The sequence below is a fragment of the Salmo salar genome, chromosome ssa23 (assembly GCF_905237065.1).
Source record: "Salmo salar chromosome ssa23, Ssal_v3.1, whole genome shotgun sequence".
In the NCBI taxonomy this organism is placed as follows: domain Eukaryota; kingdom Metazoa; phylum Chordata; class Actinopteri; order Salmoniformes; family Salmonidae; genus Salmo; species Salmo salar.
In genome coordinates, this window is record NC_059464.1 from 47,881,442 (window position 1) to 47,905,013 (window position 23,572).

At 43.1% G+C, this 23,572-nt stretch overlaps 1 protein-coding gene and 1 long non-coding RNA gene across 2 annotated transcripts; both read right to left on the bottom strand.

The window, feature by feature from the left end:
- Window positions 1-4,258: 4,258 nt before the first annotated feature.
- Window positions 4,259-18,122, bottom strand: LOC106574369 (tripartite motif-containing protein 16). Its single transcript, XM_045706324.1, has 7 exons — window positions 17,454-18,122; window positions 14,597-14,692; window positions 9,711-9,944; window positions 7,608-7,767; window positions 7,423-7,482; window positions 6,623-7,186; window positions 4,259-4,747 (listed from the first exon to the last, which is right to left on the bottom strand). Exons 1-6 carry the CDS (start codon window positions 17,835-17,837, stop codon window positions 6,666-6,668), a joined length of 1,455 nt encoding a protein of 484 aa, XP_045562280.1. The 5' UTR covers window positions 17,838-18,122; the 3' UTR covers window positions 4,259-4,747; window positions 6,623-6,665.
- Window positions 18,123-20,196: 2,074 nt separating this feature from the next.
- LOC123729861 (uncharacterized) lies at window positions 20,197-21,405 on the bottom strand. The gene is made up of 4 exons (XR_006761537.1): window positions 21,269-21,405; window positions 20,894-21,001; window positions 20,395-20,515; window positions 20,197-20,284 (listed from the first exon to the last, which is right to left on the bottom strand). It is a non-coding gene; the product is annotated as an uncharacterized lncRNA (long non-coding RNA).
- Between the last annotated feature and the right edge of the window lie 2,167 nt (window positions 21,406-23,572).

Below are 23,572 nucleotides of genomic sequence, written 5' to 3' on the forward strand. Positions count from 1 at the left end.
AACCATCTCTCACACAGGCAATAGCACAGTGATCACTTGTGTCATTTGCAAAAATACCAGAAGCATTAAAATGATGAGGAGCATTGGTTAAGATAAAATCAATCAAAGAGGATTTCAGAGGATCCTTTATATTCAACCCCATTACACTGTTGACAATCTGAGAGAGATTATAAATATTGCATCGAATTTTGAGATGATCAGAGCTAGATGTTAACCAGTCCTGATTCAGATCACCCATTAGGACAAACTCAGAGTTGACATGCTGTGATAACAATCTGAAAATACAATCCAGAGAGCCAACAGTAGCAGATGGTCTATAACAACAAGATACAACACTATTTAAACAGGAGCCAAGGTTTAGGTTCAAACACAGATATTCAAATTGCTGAGGTTTAGTAGATGTCAGAACAACCGCTGAGAATTTGTGTTTTACGTATACAGCAGCACCACCACCCTTAGATTTACCATCTGCAATAAAAACATTCTAACCACTTATGCCAATATTTTTGTCTGTAATAGATTTTTTGAGCCAGGTTTCAGAAAGCATAAATACATCAGGGTCTGCAGTTTTTATCCATATATCCACAAAATCAAGCTTCGGCAGAAGACTTCTTACATTCATATGCAGAAACTTCAGGCCGCTCTGCCTACTGAATTGGGCAGGGGGAAGAACGTCAGCACCTGGGTCAGATTGCAGACAGTAGAAGCAGCAAGATAATGCCCAGTCTAGATCGGGGGTTACAACATGTGGATTTACAGACAGCACTTGAAGGACAATCCATAGTCACCAGAGTCTTTAACGCCACATATTTCAGGAGATGTGTAAAGTCCAGAGACATGGTTACGTACCAAGAAAACAGTCCTGATATGTAAGAGCAAGAGCCCCATTTCTCTCATATTATTTGGGAGAAATGTGCATAGATCTCACGTGCATTTACGGAGCAAGCATGTGGTTTCTCCAAAAACTCGGGGGAGAAACAGTCATGTATTTTCTCATTCACAGAGCAAGCGTGTGGTTTCTCCCAAAACTCGGGGGAGAAACAGTCACGTATTTCCTCATTCACAGAGCAAGCGTGTGGTTTCTCCCACACGCTTGAACAACAGCAACATGAACAACAGCAACATGTTACTTATTGCCTCACCGTTTGACCTGAGAGAAACACAGCACTAAGCAATCTAAGACATGTAGCCAACACAACGCTGAACTCTCATTAAATGAGCTACAACTTCAAATAAACATTTTTCCTAAATAATAATACAAACATAGCAAATATCACTAATCAAATAGTCCAACAGCAGATCAGTAAACAAGTCTGCGATTTATGATGTAGGCGAGCAAAGCTCCGAGGAGAGAGAGAGTGGCAAGGGCACCTGTACCAGACTGGGAGAGACAGACCAGGGCAGGCGGGGAGCAGTGCAGCAGGTAACGGGAGGAGGCCGAAGAGAGGCCCTTAACTAGGCAGACATCCAGGGCAGAAGAGAGGCCCTTAACTAGGCAGACATCCAGGGCAGAAGAGAGGCTCTTAACTAGGCAGACATCCAGGACAGAAGAGAGGCCCTTAACTAGGCAGACATCCAGGGCAGAAGAGAGGCCCTTAACTAGGCAGACATCCAGGACAGAAGAGAGGCCCTTAACTAGGCAGACATCCAGGGCAGAAGAGAGGCCCTTAACTAGGCAGACATCCAGGGCAGAAGAGAGGCCCTTAACTAGACAGACATCCAGGGCAGAAGAGAGACCCTTAACTAGGCAGACATCCAGGGCAGAAGAGAGACCCTTAACTAGGCAGACATCCAGGGCAGAAGAGAGGTCCTTAACTATGCAGACATCCAGGACAGAAGAGAGGCCCTTAACTAGGCAGACATCCAGGGCAGAAGAGAGACCCTTAACTAGGCAGACATCCAGGGCAGAAGAGAGGCCCTTAACTAGGCAGACATCCAGGGCAGAAGAGAGACCCTTAACTAGGCAGACATCCAGGGCAGAAGAGAGGCCCTTAACTAGGCAGACATCCAGGGCAGAAGAGAGGCCCTTAACTAGGCAGACATCCAGGGCAGAAGAGAGGCCCTTAACTAGGCAGACATCCAGGGCAGAAGAGAGACCCTTAACTAGGCAGACATCCAGGGCGACAATAGATAATAGAATAACCGTCGGGCAAAACCAAAACCATGAAGGTGATATAATCGCTAACCAAAACGGTATTAAAAATTGCTAAAATCCAGACCAGAATGGATGGTCATGTAAAAGCAGGGAGTGAAATGTTTGGTGGGTCACTCAGTCAGTTGAGGGCACCTGTACCAGACTGGGAGAGACAGACCAGAGCAGGCGGGGAGCAGTGCAGCAGGTAACAGGGTATGTGAGAGTGTCCAGAGATGAGTCTTTCCTTGGAGCAGGAACACATAGAGCAGAACTAGGACAGCATCATACTTTCTGCACTACAGAAACTACAGAACCAGTCAAAAGTTGGGACACACCTGACATAGACAATCTTGTGAGAACAAATGATAGTCCCACTAAGCTCAAACCAGATGGGATGGCGTATCGCTGCAGAATGCTGTGGTAGCAATGCTGGTTAAGTGTGCCTTGAATTCTAAATACATCATAGACAGTGTCACCAGCAAAGCACCCCCACACCATCACACCACCTCCTATCAAGTGAAATGCGAATTACTATCTACTGCAGCAAAGAAACCACTACTAAAGGACATCAATAAGAAGAAGAGACTTGCTTGGGCCAGGAAAAACAAGCAATGGACATTAGACCGGTGGAAATCTGTCCTTTTGGTCTGATGAGACCAAATGTAAGACTTTTGGTTCCAACCGCCGTGTCTTTGTGAGAAGCAGAGTAGGTGAACAGATTATCTCTGCGTGTGTGGTTCCCACCGTGAAGCATGGAGGAGGTGTGATGGTGCTTTGCTGGTGACACTGGCTGTAATTTATTTAGAATTCAAGGCACACTTAACCAGCATGGTTACCTGTCACGCCCTGACCTTAAGAGATCCTTTTATGTCTCTATTTTGGTTGGTCAGGGCGTGAGTTGGGGTGGGCATTCTATGTCCTTTTTTCTATGCTTTGTGTTTCTTTGTTTTGGCCTGATGTGGCTTTCAATCAGGGACAGCTGTACTTCGTTGTCACTGATTGGGAGTCATACTTAGGCAGCCAGTTTTCCTTTGGGGTTTGTGGGTAGATAATTTCTGTTTAGTGTTTTGCACCTGACGGGACTGTTCGGTTGTTCTTTTGTTTTGCTTGTCAGATTTAGTGTTCAGTTTTAGCATTAAAAATGCCGAACACTTACCACGCTGCATTTTGGTGTGATTTCTCTTCCCCTTCATCTGAGGACGACGAAGACCGTTACATTACCACAGTATTCTGCAGCGATACGCCATCACATCTGGTTTGAGCTTAGTGGGACTATCATTTGTTTTTCAGCAGTACAATGAAACAACACACTTCCAGGCTGTGTAAGGGCTATTTGACCAAGAAGGAGAGTGATGGAGTTCTGCATCAGATGACCTGGGCTCCACTTAATTTGTTTAACACGTTTTTGGTTACTACATGATTCCATATGTGTTATTTCATAGTTTTGATGTCACTATGTCTTCACTACAATGTAGAAAATAGTACAAATAAAGAAAAACCCTTGAATGAGTAGGTGTGTCTAAACTTTTGACTGGTACTGTATGTTAAGGGGATTGTTCACCCCATACCTCTAAATACCATCTTATTAGATGGAGCCATTTCCCCCCATTAGTTTGGGATTCAGACCTGCAGTCATCTTGATTTCAGACCACTTTGGAGATATTAACAAACTTACCAAGTGACCTGTGATGAAATCTATTGTAGAATAAATGGAACCTGGATCCATTTCATTCTATTAACATGGTTGATGTGTGTTATAGCAGTAATGGGGTTAAACTGATATTAAAATGACAACTCCATAGGTGGTACCAGGTCAGGGGAGTTCATCTCTGCTCCCAGCATCCCTGGGACAGTACTGATCAACATAGCTGACCTGATGCAGAGGTGGACCAGTGATGTTTTCCTCTCAGTGGTGAGACTTGCCCTTCCATTTGAAACACCTTTACCTGAGATCGTACAAGACGTTACAGGCTTATTGCATGTGGAAACAGACCTGCGTTCAATAACTATTTAAAATAATGTTGAATACTTAATAAGCAGTGGTTGATTGAGATTGTTGTAATGGAACCAATAGAAAAGTCCTACAAGTACAAACAAACCCCTCCCACCTGGAAGACAACAAGTCACCATTTAGAATGTGACCCAGTTCAATGGGTCTGAACAGAACTGGGGGATGTCAGACATGAAGATGCCTAAACACAACTGGAATATTCACCCACACCACTAGCTCACCTCCACACAATCCATTTACAAGTTAAAGACACACCTTGGAATAAATAACAAAGGAAAACTATTACTAGATGAAGTTTAGTGTTGTATTTTTTATTTCCCATCACCATAAATCATATTTAATCACTGAACAGTAGCCGACCTAACTTCATCTGTTCCTGACTCTGGATAGTGGATTAAAAAGACCATCAATCTCCAATGATATTAAAGTACTATTCTGAACATTACTGATATACTGAGTGGCAAGTCAAGATATCTGCTGGTTTTATTGTTTGGTCAATACCACCACCTGCTGGACAGGTTTAATGTTGCTGGACTGAGCAGTATGGGAGGATGAAAGATGACACATTTAGGGCCGGTTTCCTGGACATCTACATTGAACATTGTTTTTTCACACTCAATCTGTTCCATGTCCAGGAAACCAGTCCATATAGTTTAGTTACTATCTGTTCCATGTCCAGGAAACCAGTCCATATAGTTTAGTTACTATCTGTTCCATGTCCAGGAAACCAGTCCATATAGTTTAGTTACTATCTGTTCCATGTCCAGGAAACCAGTCCATATAGTTTAGTTACTGTCTGTTCCATGTCCAGGAAACCAGTCCATATAGTTTAGTTACTATCTGTTCCATGTCCAGGAAACCAGTCCATATAGTTTAGTTACTATCTGTTCCATGTCCAGGAAACCAGTCCATATAGTTTAGTTACTATCTGTTCCATGTCCAGGAAACCAGTCCATATAGTTTAGTTACTATCTGTTCCATGTCCAGGAAACCAGTCCATATAGTTTAGTTACTATCTGTTCAACGCCACTACGGAAAACTTGACCAATTGAGAAAACATATCAATGGTTCTGAATGACAACCAATATACATCAACACCATACATCATGATTCATGGAAATGTACAAGATTAAAACATTGTAGATAAAACAGAGTACAATGAATCATCACATCTGGGGACCATCACCACCAGCATGACTAGTATCTATGTGGACCCTACTACAGTTTAACCAGCTCAGCTATACACTACACCAGCATGACTAGTATCTATGTGGACCCTACTACAGTTTAACCAGCTCAGCTATACACTACACCAGCATGACTAGTATCTATGTGGACCCTACTACAGTTTAACCAGCTCAGCTATAGACTACACCAGCATGACTAGTATCTATGTGGACCCTACTACAGTTTAACCAGCTCAGCTATAGACTACACCAGCATGACTAGTATCTATGTGGACCCTACTACAGTTTAACCAGCTCAGCTATAGACTACACCAGCATGACTAGTATCTATGTGGACCCTACTACAGTTTAACCAGCTCAGCTATAGACTACACCAGCATGACTAGTATCTATGTGGACCCTACTACAGTTTAACCAGCTCAGCTATAGACTACACCAGCATGACTAGTATCTATGTGGACCCTACTACAGTTTAACCAGCTCAACTATAGACTACACCAGCATGACTAGTATCTATGTGGACCCTACTACAGTTTAACCAGCTCAGCTATAGACTACACCAGCATGACTAGTATCTATGTGGACCCTACTACAGTTTAACCAGCTCAGCTATAGACTACACCAGCATGACTAGTATCTATGTGGACCCTACTACAGTTTAACCAGCTCAGCTATAGACTACACCAGCATGACTAGTATCTATGTGGACCCTACTACAGTTTAACCAGCTCAGCTATAGACTACACCAGCATGACTAGTATCTATGTGGACCCTACTACAGTTTAACCAGCTCAGCTATAGACTACACCAGCATGACTAGTATCTATGTGGACCCTACTACAGTTTAACCAGCTCAGCTATAGACTACACCAGCATGACTAGTATCTATGTGGACCCTACTACAGTTTAACCAGCTCAGCTATAGACTACACCAGCATGACTAGTTTCTATGTGGACCCTACTACAGTTTAACCAGCTCAGCTATAGACTACACCAGCATGACTAGTATCTATGTGGACCCTACTACAGTTTAACCAGCTCAGCTATAGACTACACCAGCATGGCTAGTATCTATGTGGACCCTACTACAGTTTAACCAGCTCAGCTATAGACTACACCAGCATGACTAGTATCTATGTGGACCCTACTACAGTCTAACCAGCTCAGCTATAGACTACACCTGCATGACTAGTATCTATGTGGACCCTACTACAGTTTAACCAGCTCAGCTATAGACTACACCAGCATGACTAGTATCTATGTGGACCCTACTACAGTTTAACCAGCTCAGCTATAGACTACACCAGCATGACTAGTATCTATGTGGACCCTACTACAGTTTAACCAGCTCAGCAGTATCATTATAACTATAGAGACAAACACCAGGATAGAGGGTCTGAGTGAATGTGGTCTGGACTCTGTGGAGGAGGGTCATTGTGTCAGAGACACTGTAGAAGGACAGAGTACCTGCCTTGTGATCCAGGTACACTCCTACTCTGGAGGACTGAGGGCCTGATACTTTAGTCTTAATATTATTGTGTCTGAACCAATAACCACCTCTAGAGCAATGTAAACTCCATGACTTGTTATTGTCTCCAAATCCACCACCTCTCTCTGTTCTGCTGATGTCTTTATATGAGACTGCTGTATCAACCCACTCCCCACTCCACTCCACCTCCCAGTAACAGCGTCCAGACAGACCCTCTCTACACAGAACCTGACAGTAGTTGGTGAATCTGTCTCCATGGTCAGGATATGGTTGGACTTGGTCTGTACAGGTCACCTTTCTGTTCCCTTTAGACAGAGAGAGGAGTGTGCATGCTGTGTTTGGATCCAGTTTGAGCTGACAGGAATCTGGGAGAAGAGCAGAGCAGAGACCAATGAGGGGAGTCAGAACAATAAGTTAAGTCAGATACTGTATCTACCCTGTCTTTGATTAGAGCACAGCAGAGATCAAACCAGAGAAATATGAGGAGTCAGATAGATACCCAGTCTTTGATTAGATCTACTATTGCTATATATTTCTAGAGGGATTGTTAGGAGTGTCAGTAAAAAGAGACTGTTAGTTACTTCACAATAAAGAGACTCACATTGTAACAACTGTTCTCTGGTCTTGGGCTCTGGAGGCAGTACAACATCCACTAAATTCACTACAGACACACAAACACATTGACAGAGAGAGGGAATGTTATCATCATACCATATTCCACATGTATATGACTAGTAGGGAACTTTCAATGGTCGAAAGTTGATGTTCTTATTGTTTTCAACACACCTGTAGTGGAGATCTTGGTCCATTCTCCTTTAAGGAAGTCTTCTAGTTTCTCTCTCAGTTCAGACACAGTCTTACTCACATCTCCAAAGTACTGAAGAGGACGGACAACGATGCTGGGTAAGTCTGAAGATACACTGATACTGGAGAGAGACTGATAACTCTGGAGAGAGAAAGAGAGAGAGAGAAAGAGAGAGAGAGAGAGAGAGAGAGAGAGAGAGGGACACAGAGAGAGAGGGACAAAGAGGGACAAAGAGAAAGAGGGACAAAGAGGGACAAAAAGAGAGATGGACAGCGAGAGGGACGGACAGAGAGAGAGGGGGGGACACAGAGACAGAGGGGGACACAGAGAGAGAGGGGGACACAGAGAGAGAGGGGGACACAGAGAGAGAGGGGGACACAGAAAGAGAGGGACACAGAAAGAGGGGGACACAGAGAGAGAGAAAGGGACAGAGAGAGAAAGGGACACGGAGGGGGACAGAGAGAGAGGGACAAAGAGGGACAAAGAGAGAGAGGGACAAAGAGAGAGAGGGACAAAGAGAGAGAGGGACAAAGAGAGAGAGGGACAAAGAGGGACAATGAGAGAGGGACAAAGAGAGACAAAGAGGGACAATGAGAGAGGGACAAAGAGAGAGAGGGACAGAGAGGGAGAGATGGGGACAGAGAGAGGGAGAGAGACAGAGAGGGACAAAGAGGGAGGGACAAAGAGGGACAGAGAGGGAGAGATGGGGACAGAGAGAGGGAGAGATGGGGACAGAGAGAGGGAGAGAGATGGGGACAGAGATAGGGAGAGAGATGGGGACAGAGATAGGGAGAAAGATGGGGACAGAGAGAGGGAGAAAGATGGGGACAGAGATAGGGAGAGAGATGGGGACAGAGATAGGGAGAGACATGGGGACAGAGATAGGGAGAGACATGGGGACAGAGATGGGGACAGAGAGAGGGAGAGAGATGGGGACAGAGAGAGGGACAGAGAGAGAGGGGGGCACAGAGAGAGAGGGGGACACAGAGAGACAGGGGGACACAGAGACAAGGACACAAAGAGAGGTGACAGAGACAGGTACACAGAGAGAGAGGGACAGAGAGAGGGACAAAGACGGACAAACAAAGAGAGGGACAAAGATGGACAAAGAGAGAGAGGGACAAAGAGGGACAAAGAGAGAGAGGGACAAAGAGGGACAAAGAGAGAGAGGGACAAAGAGGGACAAAGAGAGAGAGGGACACAGAGAGAGGGACACAGAGAGAGGGACACAGGGAGACACAGAGAGAGGGACAAAGAGGGACAAAGAGAGGGACAAATAGGGACAAAGAGAGAGAGGGACAGAGAGAGAGAGAGGGGGGACACAGAGAGAGAGAGGGGGACACAGAGAGAGAGAGGGGGACACAGAGAGAGAGAGAGGGGGGACACAGAGAGAGAGAGGGGGACACAGAGAGAGAGAGGGGGACACAGAGAGAGAGAGGGGGACACAGAGAGAGAGAGGGGGACACAGAGAGAGAGAGGGGGACACAGAGAGAGAGAGGGGGACACAGAGAGAGAGAGAGAGAGGGACAGAGAGAGAGGGACAGAGAGAGGGGGACAGAGAGAGGGGGACAGAGAGAGAGAGGGACAAAGAGCGACAAAGAGAGAGACGGACAAAGAGGGACAAAGAGGGACAGAAAGGGACAGAGACAGAGCGAGGGACAGAGACAGAGCGAGGGACACAGACAGAGCGAGGGACACAGACAGAGCGAGGGACACAGACAGAGTGAGGGACACAGACAGAGAGAGGGACACAGACAGAGAGAGGGACACAGACAGAGAGAGGGACACAGACAGAGAGAGGGACACAGACAGAGAGAGGGACACAGACAGAGAGAGGGACACAGACAGAGAGAGGGACAGAGAGAGAGGGACAGAGAGAGAGAGGGACAGAGAGAGAGAGATGGACAGAGAGAGAGAGGGACAGAGAGAGAGAGGGACAGAGGGACAAAGAGGGACAGAAAGAGAGAGGGACAGGGAGAGAGAGAGAGAGGGACAGAGAGACAGACAGGACAACATAATGATTGAGATGAATAGTTTCACATTAAGTTAATTTCATATCACATGTAACAAGACAGTTTAGTTACCTGGAGGAAATGGATGTGATCCTCTGTGTGTGAGAGCTGCTCCAGCTCAGTGCTTCTCTTCCTCAGCTCAGCTATCTCCTGCTTCAGTTGCTCCAGGAGTCCTTCAGCTTGACTCACTTGAGCCTTCTCTTGGGCTCTGATCAGCTCCTTCACCTCAGAGCTCCTTCTCTCAATGGAGCGGATCAGCTCAGTAAAGATCTGATCACTGTCCTCCACTGCTGCCTGTGCAGAGCGCTGTTGAGAGAGAGAGACAGAGACAGAGAGACAGAGAGAGAGAGAGAGAGACAGAGCGAGACAGAGAGAGAGAGACAGAGCGAGAGACAGACAGATATATAGCTAACTGTAAAGTAATGAGTGACCATTTTAGAAAATCATGGGACATTGTCTTTGGTTGCATGCTATTTTATGTCAATCATATTGCTCCTTGTAGCCTATAACTGATGCTACGTGGTCTTATGCTGCCATCTATTGGAAATATTTACCAATTAAAAGTTATTAATTCATGTAAAGACATTGGTGAGGCAGCTGAGAAATAAAGTGTATTTAATTCGAGAGATCAGTCTCAAACCTGCCCCACCTGTCCCACGCCAATTGCTGGACTTTCACATAGAGGTTACTATGTCACCCAGTTCAAACCACATTTAACATATAAAACAAATGAGTCTTGTTTATCAAGTGTTCTGCCTTGCAATAATAAATATAATAAAATAACTAATAAAAGGCAAATGCTTACATAGGTTTTATTTAAAAAATAACAAATGTTATTTAGTACTAAAACGGTATTTACTAACATAATATTATTACTAAAATAGTTGTAGGCTACCCTACCCTAGAATTAGGGTTCAGGCTAAAATAGGTTATACGTAGGGTTAGAGTTTCTGTACAGCACTTTGTGACATCTGCTGATGTAAAAAGGGCTTCATAAATACATTTGATTGATTGTTAGGTTCAGGGTATTTAAAGAGAAAAACTGTATGGGTTTATATCTCTCTTGCTCCTCCCTGTGGTCTTCTGTGGGTACTACATACCTCATTCACCACACTTGATAGGCTCATAATCTGAGGTAGCAACTGTCAGAGCTACAAATCAATGAGCTCCACCTATCCATTTGGTTTACAACTCAGTGAACCTGGGCAGCAATCTCTCTATTTGATGCCTACGAACCAACAGATTTCAACGATTATCATATTACCCAGCAGCCATTTAGAAACAACAAATCTGTTTAAATCGGACACATCTTGAAAAAGAGGACAGGGACATACGTTTTGTTTAGGTTTTAAACCTTTTTCTGAAATAAAATATGTTTAAACATGTTTAACGTTTGATGTCTTTGCACCAACCATCTGTTCTACTCACTAACACTGTAGGTCACTACAACATGTAACCAGGTGAACAGTGAGCTTCCTCACCAAGTAGCTGTAACCTAGTTAACAATACGTTACCTGAGGTAAACCTACAAGGTTAACGTGGGCTGGAAGAGAATTACTTCAAAACCACAGCAAACAGCTGGGACATATGCTAATATTATATCACTGGGCTCCGTGGCGGATAGTTTCATCAGAAAATATTTGTAAAAAATGTCCACACTATCTGTGCTAACAAACCCTGTGTACCAGCCCTCCCCTGTTTAACCTTGAATTTAGTTCAGAAAACCACTTGGAAATTGACCAAAACGTACCAACTCTTTACGGATCTGTTCGTCCGTAATAAACGGAGACAGATTAGACACCACTACTCTTGTTGAAATCAGCACCAACACACCCCTCACATAAATCATACTGGTAACTAGCCGGGCAACAAGACTCACCTTTTACATTACCACAACCACCACCTTGTTCATTCTGGATACAGAGTGTATATGTTCCTCTCCCACCTGTTCACCGACCATGATCAATAATTCCTCCACACCATTCTCCAGAACGCACCTGAAGAGACAGCGTTTCTTCTCCACTCGGTTGAGGACATCACACCTCCCAAACAAACTACCCTACTCCCCCTCAACTCTAACCGATAAACAGTGGAAACTAATAAATAAACCCTTAACAACTACAAAATACATTTGGAAAATACGCAAAAAGAATAGTAGCCCTCCTCAGGAACCACAAAACCCTCACACAACACCTTCTTCTTCTATGATATAATGGCGGTCTGAAAACCAACGTTAAAGGTGCATGGCGCCACCTACTGTGCTGGAATGTGTTCAATCACGGTTTACACCATTTCTAAATCCTCCTACCTAACTCAGTACTTCTGAGAAAATAAAAAGAGTCCTACTAACTTCTAATAGACCCTCCCCCATCCCCCAAATCCCTTCCAAACCCCCAACCCCATCCAACCTCAATGATCCTACACTTCAATCTTTCCCTCTCTTCAACATCCTTACAACAATATAACAACACATGTTCCACCGTTTCATTGACAATACCCTCCAGACACAAACCATTCACATGCTGCCAACCAGATGTAAGGACCAGGTCAATGTACAATGTCCTAAACACAATCGAGTAAACACCACTTCTTCCTTCCTAATCTGACCTTTGAACCTTGGTCCACCGACCTTTAGAGGACATATAAATGCCGTCCCTTGTGCTCAGAGTCCCATCTCTTCTGCCACACATCTATCAAAATGTCTCTGATTTTACATTTGTCCTCACCTCTACCCAGTGGAACATTAATATATATTATATCTTGTAGTAAAGCTCTTTTAGATAACTGGTCTACAATTTCATTCCCTTCCACACCTGAATGTGCTGGGACCCAGCAGAATCTCACTACTACACCCATTCTCTCATTTCTCCATAATAACATTGATACCTACAACTGTCCAACCAAAACCACTGCCTTGTCTACTAGTATATTCCCAACAGTCATCTAGAACAGTAGCAGTGGGATGCTCAACCTCACAGCCTTGCAACCCAATAAGATAATGACAATTTATTACGCCGTATACCCAAAGGCATCTCACCTGCCTCCACTAGTAAGACACATACAGATGTTGATTTAAATGCACCAATACATATCCTTAAAGCTATATACTGGATTCTGTCCAGCTTAAGTCTTTGCTGCTGTTCCATAAACTATACACCTGTAATAAATTGTCGTATTGATCAGAGCTCTATAAATATCCATCAACGATTGTCTGTCAGCATCCCATTCACAGCCAGAGACCCACACAACCAACTACCACGAAAGTGATGGAATGAGAGAGAGACATTATTACAACACTGTACATAGACATAATATAACGTTTGTTCTTCTTTGGAGTTTAACGACGGTTGGCATCCAATATGTTGTATTACCACCCCCAACTGGACAATAACATAAATCTATTTTACTTTGTGATATAAATAATAAAACACCCTTCCAACTAATCCTATACTCATTAAAAACCCACTACCCCATTCCACTACTTTGACCCTATCTGCTCCTGCACCATGCCAACGACCTGGGAGGACGGGACACCACCACTCAACACACCCTGGAACTCTTCTGAAGTCAAATCTCGTATGACCAAATACTTCTCTGCAGCTGCCACCACAACATCTATTGTCTTTGATTTACATTCCATTTCTGTGGTACAGTTGATAACCATTGCTTTGAACTCTAAGAAGCCAACCTTACTGAAGCATATTTCATTCGTTGGCCTATCCCTCTGTGCTGGCACAGATCTACTACTCACAGGGATCCTCTCAGGATCCCTCAGCCTTGACCCATCCTCCTCTACTTTCTTCACTGCCTCAGCATACGACACCTTCTGCACTACTCTGACTCTAGCCACCTTAACCTGCCTCTCTCTCACCAGACACCTCTTATCCCCAGCAACATGGACACCCCTACAGTTGACACAACTTTATCCACTGAAACTACATAATCCTCTATCCCATGACCTCCTGCACACTTCCCACATCTTGTAATATCCCTCCTCCAAACTGCTGCAACATGACCATAAACGTTGCACCTGAAACAGCTCAGTGGATTCAACACAAAGACTCTAACAGGATAACTGATATATCCCAACATGACTTTGTAGGGTAAAGACTCAAACGCTGACAGTGACTCCTCTGTTTCACCACGCTCACCACCTGGTCTGCTTCACACCAAACGGCGGGCATCACAAACACCAAGAGCCTTCAACTTCAATTGCTCCACCTCCACACTAACGCTACCCCAGAAATCACTCCTTTCAATGGTGCCCTGTTCCTAAGAGCAAAACAAGAATCAGATCTTGACCCAAGTTGCGTGACACGGAGCGCCCACTCTCTCTGGTCAGAAGAACCACAAACAAATATCACAAGTCCACTACAGGTTACCTTCACTGATTCAACTGCACCCAACTCCTTTCCCACCCACCCTGAAACCACAAATAATCTCTGTTTTCCAATTGAATTATAACATTTGAAATGTCTATTCCTTTGAAACTTTTGTGAGTGTAATGTTTACTGTTAATTTCTGATTGTTTAATTCACTTTTGTTTATTATCTATTTCACTTTCTTTGGCAATGTAAACATATGTTTCCCATGCCAATAAAGCCCTTTGAATTGAATTGAATTGAGAGAGAGAGCTCCATGTTAATGTATAGGGGACATGAGTCAGTCATGGTTACTCATGGTTATGTGATGAGGTATCCCCGCCTGTGACTTCTAAATCAGCGTCGGCCCAATAGGGAATGTTCTCTTGATGTAATGGTCAAGATGTTGGTTTATCCCACGGTAGACCTGGGTTCATATCCCATCAGTTACATTAAGCAGTCTATTCTCTGAAAGGGGTCCAGACAGCCTGTTCTCAACAGTGGGGTCAGTGGGATTGGAGAGGAGCCTGTCTCTCCCTCTCTCTGACTGGAGGACAGAAGTGAAATGATGTGTCTCCTCTGGTCAACAATACTCACCTTGAGAGACTCCACAGCCTGTTGGAGCTTCTTCAGCTCCTTCTCTCTCTCCTGGAATCTCTGCTGGACCTTCTGCTGACTCATCCCCAGCTGCCTCTGTGGAGAATCACTCTTCAATGAGCTATCAAGCTTTATTTGTCCAGTAGATCAATAGTATAGTAATGTGACATAGGGCCCATAGAATATAAGGATACAAATATTGAGGAAGTGTCTGTGTGAAAATATATTATTATGTTGTCATGTGAATGATTATAGTTTTAACAGAACACAAATCAGGGCGCTGATTGGGTGTTTGATAACAAATGATAATGGTGTTTAAAAATGAATTATAATGAAGTTTGATAACAAATGATAATGAAGCTTGATAACAAATGATAAGCGTGTTTGACTTGTTGGATTCCAGCTAGAAATATACTTATTCATGTTACCGTACTATAACGTATTGATGACTTTACATGTATAAGGAATGTATATGTTGGGGTCAATGAACGGTGGATAGGAACTTGGTGTATGGAAAGTTACTGAGAGATACAAGGGGAAGTGCTGAAATATTCTGTTCAAACATGTTATTGTTGAATATAAATGTTCCTAAAGAGGGAGACAAAGGGCAACTAGTTTCAGTTTCTGATAAGGCAGGCCAGCTGCAGAACTAGAGAGGAGCCAGGAATTCAACAGTCTAGTTAGTCTCTGATAAGGCAGGCCAGCTGCAGAACTAGAGAGGAGCCAAGAATTCAACAGTCTAGTTAGTCTCTGATAAGGTAGGCCAGCTGCAGAACTAGGGAGGAGCCAGGAATTCAACAGTCTAGTTAGTCTCTGATAAGGCAGGCCAGCTGCAGAACTAGGGGAGGAGCCAGGAATTCAACAGTCTAGTTAGTCTCTGATAAGGCAGGCCAGCTGCAGAACTAGGGAGGAGCCAGGATATCAACAGTCTAGTTACTCTCTGATAAGGCAGGCCAGCTGTAGAACTTGGGAGGAGACAGGAATTCGTCTCAAGTTCAAGTCAATAGATGAAGTGAGAAGAAACCTCTGGGAGGGGGGGCCAGAGAGGCCCACCCCAACGACCCTCCTACTACAGTCTTATCTCACACACACTTCCACACCCACCAAGGTTTTAGCATCAGGCAGGGCCATGACTACACCAGTGAGAGGAACCAGTTCAGTTCCTGTCTAGCAACACAGATGTATTGGCCGTCTAGATGTGTAAGGAGTTGATCTCGTCTTGTATGAGGTTATAAATATATGTTTTTGTCTTTGCAGCTGTATGACCCAGTGGGTGAATAAACTTGGTTTGTGTAACGGTTGTCGTCGGGAATAGAGGACCAAAACGCAGCAGGAATGTGGATGCTCATCTTGTTATTTATTTTAACTAAAGCGAACACCAAAATAACAAAAACGAAGAACTCACGAACAACAAAACAGTCTTGTCAGGATCACACACGCAAAACAAGAAACAATCTCCCACAAACACTACACCAAACAATTACCCATATATAGGACTCTCAATGAGAGGCAACGAGAAACACCTGCCTCCAATTGAGAGTCCAGCACCCAAACCTAAACATAGAAAACCTAAACTAGACAGAATGCAGAAATACAACCTAGAACATACTAACCTAGAACATACACCCAAAACCCAGGAACACATAAATCAAACACCCCTCTACAACACACACAAAACCCCCACCATACAAAACAAACATCCCTCTGCCACGTCCTGACCAAAATACTAAACAACTACTCCCTCTGCTGGTCAGGACGTGACAGTTTGAGTCTTTAAAAAAATGGTGATAAATATATTTTTTTGATATTTAACTAGGCAAGTCAGTTAAGAACAAATTCTTATTTTATTTTTTACCCCCTTTTTCTTCCCAATTTTATAGTATCCAATTAGTAGTAGTTACAGTCTTGTCGCTGCAACTCCCGTACGGACTCAGGAGAGGCGAAGGTCAAGAGCCATGCGTCCTCTGAAACACAACCAAGTCACACTGCTTCTTGACACAACGCACATCCAACCCGGAAGCCAGCTTCACCAATGTGGAAGCCAGGAATCACCGTGCAACATGGTCAGCATGTACTGCACCCAGCGCGCCACAGGAGTAGCTAGTGCACAGTGAGACAAGGATATCCCTGCCGGCCAAACTTTCCCTAACCCGAACGACGCTTGGGCAAATTGTGGGATTATCTAATTTAGCCAGCTAAACTAAAGACCCTCAAGCCAACAACAGGTGCCTTTGTTCATGTCACGGATCGTTGGAAAGCTCTCTATCAACCAAATATGTGGATAAACGTTGGTCATTTGATTCGATGTAATGTTTACATGGGTAACGTTATATAGTAGTCGTTGGCTGAATATCAACGACATTTAATTTCACCTGTAAGGTAAACTAACAGTCAACTAGGGGTCTGTTCCTCGAAACATCACAGGAGTCGGAGGTTCACAACTTTTATGGGGGGGCGATGACATGGTTAACTTGGCTATCTGAAGAAAAAAAAACATTATGGCGATGAACTAGCTTCACAGATGCAACAGAGCCTGGGTTCAAACCCAGAGTCTCTGGTGGCACAGCTAGCACTGCATTAGACCCCCTGTGCCACCAGGGAAGCAAGTCAGTTAAGAACAAATTCTTATTTTCAATGAAAGTCTTGGTCAGGGGCAGAACGACAGATTTGTACCTTGTCAGATCTTGCAACCTTTCGGTTACTAGTCCAACGCTGCCGCCCTGGAGTTTGTGTTCATATTTGTTCTGCCCTGGATCGATTTCACTTGAATGATCTCATATTCAAACAGCCTTAGTTCCTACTGCTTCTTTAATTCTTTGTTTATCAGACAGTCACCAACACGTTGTTCTGGTCTTACCTGTTTATCATTCCTCTCTGCTGCAGCTGACACTGTATCATGGCCTTTATGTTCATCCATCACACACAGCAGACAGATACACTGCTGATCGGTACGACAGTAAACCTCCAGCAGTTTGTCATGATGAGAGCAGATCTTCTCTTGTAGTTGTGCGGTGGCTTTGACCAGCTTGTGCTTCTTCAATGCACGAAATTCATAGTGAGGTTGGAGGTGAGTCTCACAGTAAGAGGCCAGACACACCAAACAGGACATGAGGGCTTTCTGCTTTCTGGTCCCAGTGCAGAAATCACACACCACATCTCCAGGTCCAGCATAGCACAGAGCAGGAGGGGGAGCAGCCTGGAGTCTTGTCTTCTTCAGGTCCTCCACCATATCAGCCAACATGTTATTTTTCCTCAGATTAGGCCTTGGAATGAAGGTCTCTCTGCACTGAGGACAGCTATAGACCCCTTTCAGAACATCCTGATCTCAGCAGCCCTCAATACAGATTCTACAGTAATTGTGTCCACAGGCAGTAGTGACTGGTTCCTTCAGTAGATCCAGACAGACAGAACAACAGAACTGGCCCTGGTCCAGCAGAACTCCCTTCTGAGCCATTTTGATGGTTGTTCACTCTCACAAAGACAGACGACACAGAGACTCAGATACGTTTTGTTTCCACAGAAGTTAGTTTTTGGGAGGTATGGACTTTCTGGTTCTGCCAGATAGGTGAGTTTAGAGGGAGGGAAGGAGGGAGGGGTTAGAGGAAGAGAGAGAGAGAACTGCATGCAACGTCGAGAAGGAGACAAATATTTTAGTTCCTAGGTTAGGACCCTTAATATTAAATAGAGTGGTTAGAATATATAAAGGGTAACAGTTTCTATGAAGTACATATTCTAACTATTTTAATGACCTTTATAATGCCTTATAATACACTTATGTGTTATAACACTGATTTTAAATGTCAATAATAATTCATAAGTGGTTGTAATGAGGAGGGGACTTGATATTGATCCAATGTTCTGTAGTTGAAATTAATACTGTATGTATTGACTGATCATTGAGAATGGGGTAATACTTTACATTACAGTGTGTTTAGGGTTAGAGGTACTACATTCAGCAGTAACCCTAACCCTAGACATATCTAAGACTAAAAAGAGAAGACGTTTTACAATCAGAGTTCTTTGTATCTCTTCTTAGTCATACAGATCCCCCCACATCTTATAGGTGGACGGGGTTATGAACATATCCTATACATTATTTCTGAAACCAGATGAAATGAAACTGTCTTTCAGCAGGAAAAGCTTCTCTAATAATCCTAACCATGGCTGGGTGTCTTCAGATGCTGAGAGGTATAGAGACACACTGTCAAGGTGGCAGGTAGCCTTGTGGTTTAGAGACTGAGAAGTGTAGAGACACACTGTCAAGGTGACAACTATCCTAGTGGTTTAGAGACTGAGAGGTATAGAGACACACTGTCAAGGTGGCAGGTAGCCAAGTGATTTATAGCGTAGGGACAGTAACTGAAAGGTCGCTGATTTGAATCTCTGAGCTGTCTATGTACCCTTGAGCAAGGCACTTAACCATAATGCTCCTCTAAGTTGCTCTGGATAAGAGCTTCTGCTAAAGGACTAAAACATCTGGCTGGGCTTTCATGTCAAAACTGTTATTCTATTCTAGTCATTATATTGTATTATATGATAATATTATCAGGTATGAAGGTAAGACCCAGATGCAGACAACGTCGAATTAACAATGTTTTAACCTGTTATGGCTAGGTGGCAGTATTTTCACGGCCGGATAAAAAACGTACCCGATTTAATCTGGTTATTACTCCTGAGCCTATGGGAGCATCAGAAAGTTTCACGTTACCGAAGAGATCCTTTGTTGTGGAAAGAGATGGCAAAGAAGGCCAAGAAATGGTCAGACAGGGCACTTCCTGTATGGAATCTTCTCAGGTTTTGGCCTGCCATATGAGTTCTGTTATACTCACAGACACCATTCAAAAAGTTTTAGAAACTTTTGAGTGTTTTCTATCCAAATCTACTAATTATATGCATATTCTTGTTTCTGGGCAGGAGTAGTAACCAGATTAAATCGGGCACGTTTTTTATCCGGTCGTGAAAATACTGCCCCCTATACCACAACAGGTTAAGTTATTACATTATAATGAGTTATTACACTAATTTTTGTTTATTACATTATAATTTGCAGTATGCCTGTCGGGCCCTTCACTCCAGCTGCCACTGACAAGGGGCCAATGTGTCACCAGAGGAAGGACTGATAAAAAACTAATGACTGTTTCATGTTGAAAGTCCAAGTCAGCATCATGCATTTACTGTTCAAGTTATTCCATATACTTTGACTAGTCTAGTCATTCCATAAATGTTTTTGTTTATTGTACCTTGACTAATCAAATTCTTCCATGTATTAAAACAACAGTTTGGTGTGTTATTAATTGATCAATCAAGTCATTCTGTACATTTCACCTTTTTTTATTTACAGTTTTAACCTGACATCATTCCATAAAAAACGTTCTCTGTCAGATCCATCATCCCTTCTGTTTAGCCAGATAATACTTCCTGCTGACCAGCCAATCACATCAAAGTGCTGTTTGCTGCCTGGTGTGCTCTCTGGGGAGGCCATCCCTATGATCAAAAGACGTTGAAAATACATATATACAACAACAAAAAATGTCAATTTTGCTCACTTGGATCCTTCCAAATCTCCTTTAGTTGATCTTGAGCGAAGCCTGGACATCGAAGATTACCACTGTGGAGCCCTGGTTGGTGGTGATCACGGGTCAATGCTGTTTCACATTGACGTTGCCACAGGATCCTGGATGGTAATTCCTGAATGAGAAGAATCAGAGGGGGTTGGTTACGTTGGAAATGTCATTACATGTTATCAGCTGTAACATTGTCTCAACAGTGATGAATACCAAGTGCTGTACAGGACTTACAACACATTGAGACAGTACTGAAGCTTTGTGATGGGAAGATATGGCTGTTACTGCAGTGGTGTGGAGGCTGCATTGTGGGGCCTGCTGGACTGACAGAGTTGGTGGGATGAGATGAGGGAATCTGGAGGTCAAAACATGATGAACAAACAAAACAAGAAAACATCAGAAAAACTGATTTAATACCAACTGTTAAAGTCTCAAATATATGTCAGGAAACTTTAGACACAGTTTGTAATGATAAAAAAAGATTTACAACAGGTAAAACTGGGATCAGCTGGATTAGACTGAAGAACAGTATGGTTGACACCAATGCAATTTGTTAAGCAGTTGTGTTCCTTGTTGGCAGTGGAAGATGGAACACACATCACCCCAATCATAACACCTACAGAACATTCTGCTACTTGTAAATCAAGTTCCTCTAGATCTAGGATATGTGTTCAGTGTAGCAGAGGTAGTATCACGTTGGCATTGGCGTCACTGGAGAAGATTCTGTACTTACCTGCTCTGTGGTCCCGCCTGGTTCCTCCCAGAAGTGGAGGTGGAACAACGTGGGGGATAATGGGAGAAGGGTGATACCAGCCGCTCAACAACAGCCCAACAGGCAGTTCTGGGAAACAGATGAACATTTCTGAGTCACACCCTTAACTTGACATACTGTCTTTATGATTGATTGGTTATGTACAAGCTATGCTATGCAGATGCAGCATTCAGTGGGCTGAATAAATTTGGTTTGAGCTTTTCTCTGCATCCGTTTGAGTTCATACTCTGTTCACAACCTAACACCTTGCTTCAATGTATTTACTCTAATGCCTAAATGTTCTTATTCATCTTCAGAATTAGAATTACATTAACCTTGTTTTCACATTAAACTAACCTAAAGAAAAGGGTGGTGACATGTTCTAATCTTCCCATGCAGTCACATGATGACAAACACAAGCAGTATCTGTAACAGCACCGTTTCTAGACAGACAACAGAGGATGTTCATGATGTTTTGATAAACAGACTATTAGAATTAGAATATATATTATAACAGAGCCTTTCATTAAAAAAAAATCTAAATGAGTTAGAAAGTAATCTTATCCCTATTTTATGCTCCACCTCCACAATTAAAAACACTTGATAAAATGTCAATGTGAACAGATTCAATTTGTGAAATGCACTCATTTGGGATCTGGTGTTACACTAAAAGGGCATTATCCTCTACGGGATCAGTATCCCCCCGTCAGACGGTTGAGCTAACGTAGGCTAATGTGATTAGCATGAAGTCTTATGACAATCAGAAATCAGACATTGCCAAATGGGAACTTTCCTACATCTGAATGCATTCTGGAGAGAGACGGACCATAACTTCACCCACTTCCCCTTCTTCTTGATTCAAAATGTTACATTATTCTCATGACACATTATCTTCACGCATCCTAACAGTGCACTGTGAATGCGCTATCTTTCCTTTCCATTTCGCAAGAAGCTGAAACCAGAGATCCGTATATAATGATGAGATGCTCATGTCTCCGCCCTAACAATGGGGGTCTTAGACTCTACACTGGTTATAAAGCGGATTCATGTGCTTCATTTGAAGGAGTCATTTGGCCACTTTAGTACAGGCCTTATCAAAACATATATGACTATGGGCTAGGCTACATGAGGTGTGATACTAACCTTATAAAAACATATAGGACTATAGGCTACTAACCTTATTAAAACATATAGGACTATGGGCTAGGCTACATGAGGTGTGATACTAACCTTATTAAAACATATAGGACTATGGGCTAGGCTACATGAGGTGTGATACTAACCTTATTAAAACATATAGGACTATGGGCTAGGCTACATGAGGTGTGCAACTGTGAATTGAAAAAGTCGCCAAAAAAAGGCATGCAGTGTTTCTTGCCTTACTGCACACAAGCTGGGCATCATTCACAAGTGGTATTCTAATATTGTCACCCATCAGACTAATCCAGTGGCTGAGGAGAGGAGTGAGGGGCAAATTAATCACTACACACGCACATCCTGTTTGATCACATGTGTCACGCCCTAACCATAGAGAGCCCTCTGGGTTCTCTATGGTGTATAGGTCAGAGCGTGACTAGGGGGTTTCTAGCTTTTGTATTTCTATGTTGGTGGTTTGTATGGTTCAAAATTAGAGGCAGCTGGTAATCGTTGCCTCTAATTGGGGATCATATTTAGGTAGCCCTTTTTCCCACCTGTGTTTGTGGGATATTGTTTTGTGTGAGTGCATTCAGCACCACGTAGTTCACGTTCGTTGTATGTTTATTGTTTTTTGTTTAAGTTTTCACTGCAAATAAAGATGTGGAACTCAACACACGCTGCACCTTGGTTCGTCCATTATCACGACCGTGGCAACATGATTCATCTAATAAAGTCCCAACATCAGTTTAAAGTACATTTCACAATTTTTTGTCTGTTTATATTGACATCTTATAGAGCACAAAATGAGGGTATGATTATTTAAAACTCATTTCCAGCATTATTTTAGGAAAGTTAACTGAAGAGGCAATGTTTGTAAACCTATATTCTAATTATAATAGTCTGTTTATCAAAACATCATGAACATCCTCTGTTGTCTGTCTAGAAATGATGCAGTTTAAAATACTGCAAGAGAAAACATGGTATGTGTATTTAGACAATTGTATTCAAGACAGCTTCAGTTTCCACCGGAGTATACAGGTTCCAGTACTCTACTAACACTTCACACAACTAATTGTTGTCTAAGACCATGATAATATGAATAAGATTTTGATGCTAGGCAGTAATATAACCTGTTAGGGCTAGGGGGCAGTATTGACACGGCTGGATAAAAAACATACCCGATTTAATCTGGTTACCACTCCTACCCAGTAACTAGAATATGCATATACTTATTACATATGGATAGAAAACACCCTAAAGTTTCTAAAACTGTTTGAATGGTGTCTGTGAGTATAACAGAACTCAAATGGCAGGTCAAAACCTGAGAGATTCCTTTACAGGAAGTGGCCTGTCTGACCATTTCTTGAACTTCTTTTCCATCTCTATCTTTTACTAAGGATCTCTGCTCTAATGTGACACTTCCCACGTCGTCCATAGGCGCTCAGAGCCCGGGAAAAAACAGAATGTCGTCATTCCAGCCCCAGGCTGAAACACATTATCGCCTTTCTCAAGTGGCCGATCAAG

Coding starts and splice junctions, on each gene's coding strand:
- LOC106574369 (XM_045706324.1), bottom strand. CDS start 17,837: ATGTTGGCTGATATGGTGGAGGACCTGAAGAAGACAAGACTCCAGGCT. Junction 9,945..14,596: donor AGGCTGTGGAGTCTCTCAAG/GTGAGTATTGTT, acceptor CTCTCTCAACAG/CGCTCTGCACAGGCAGCAGT. Junction 7,187..7,422: donor CAGAGAACAGTTGTTACAAT/GTGAGTCTCTTT, acceptor CTCTTCTCCCAG/ATTCCTGTCAGCTCAAACTG.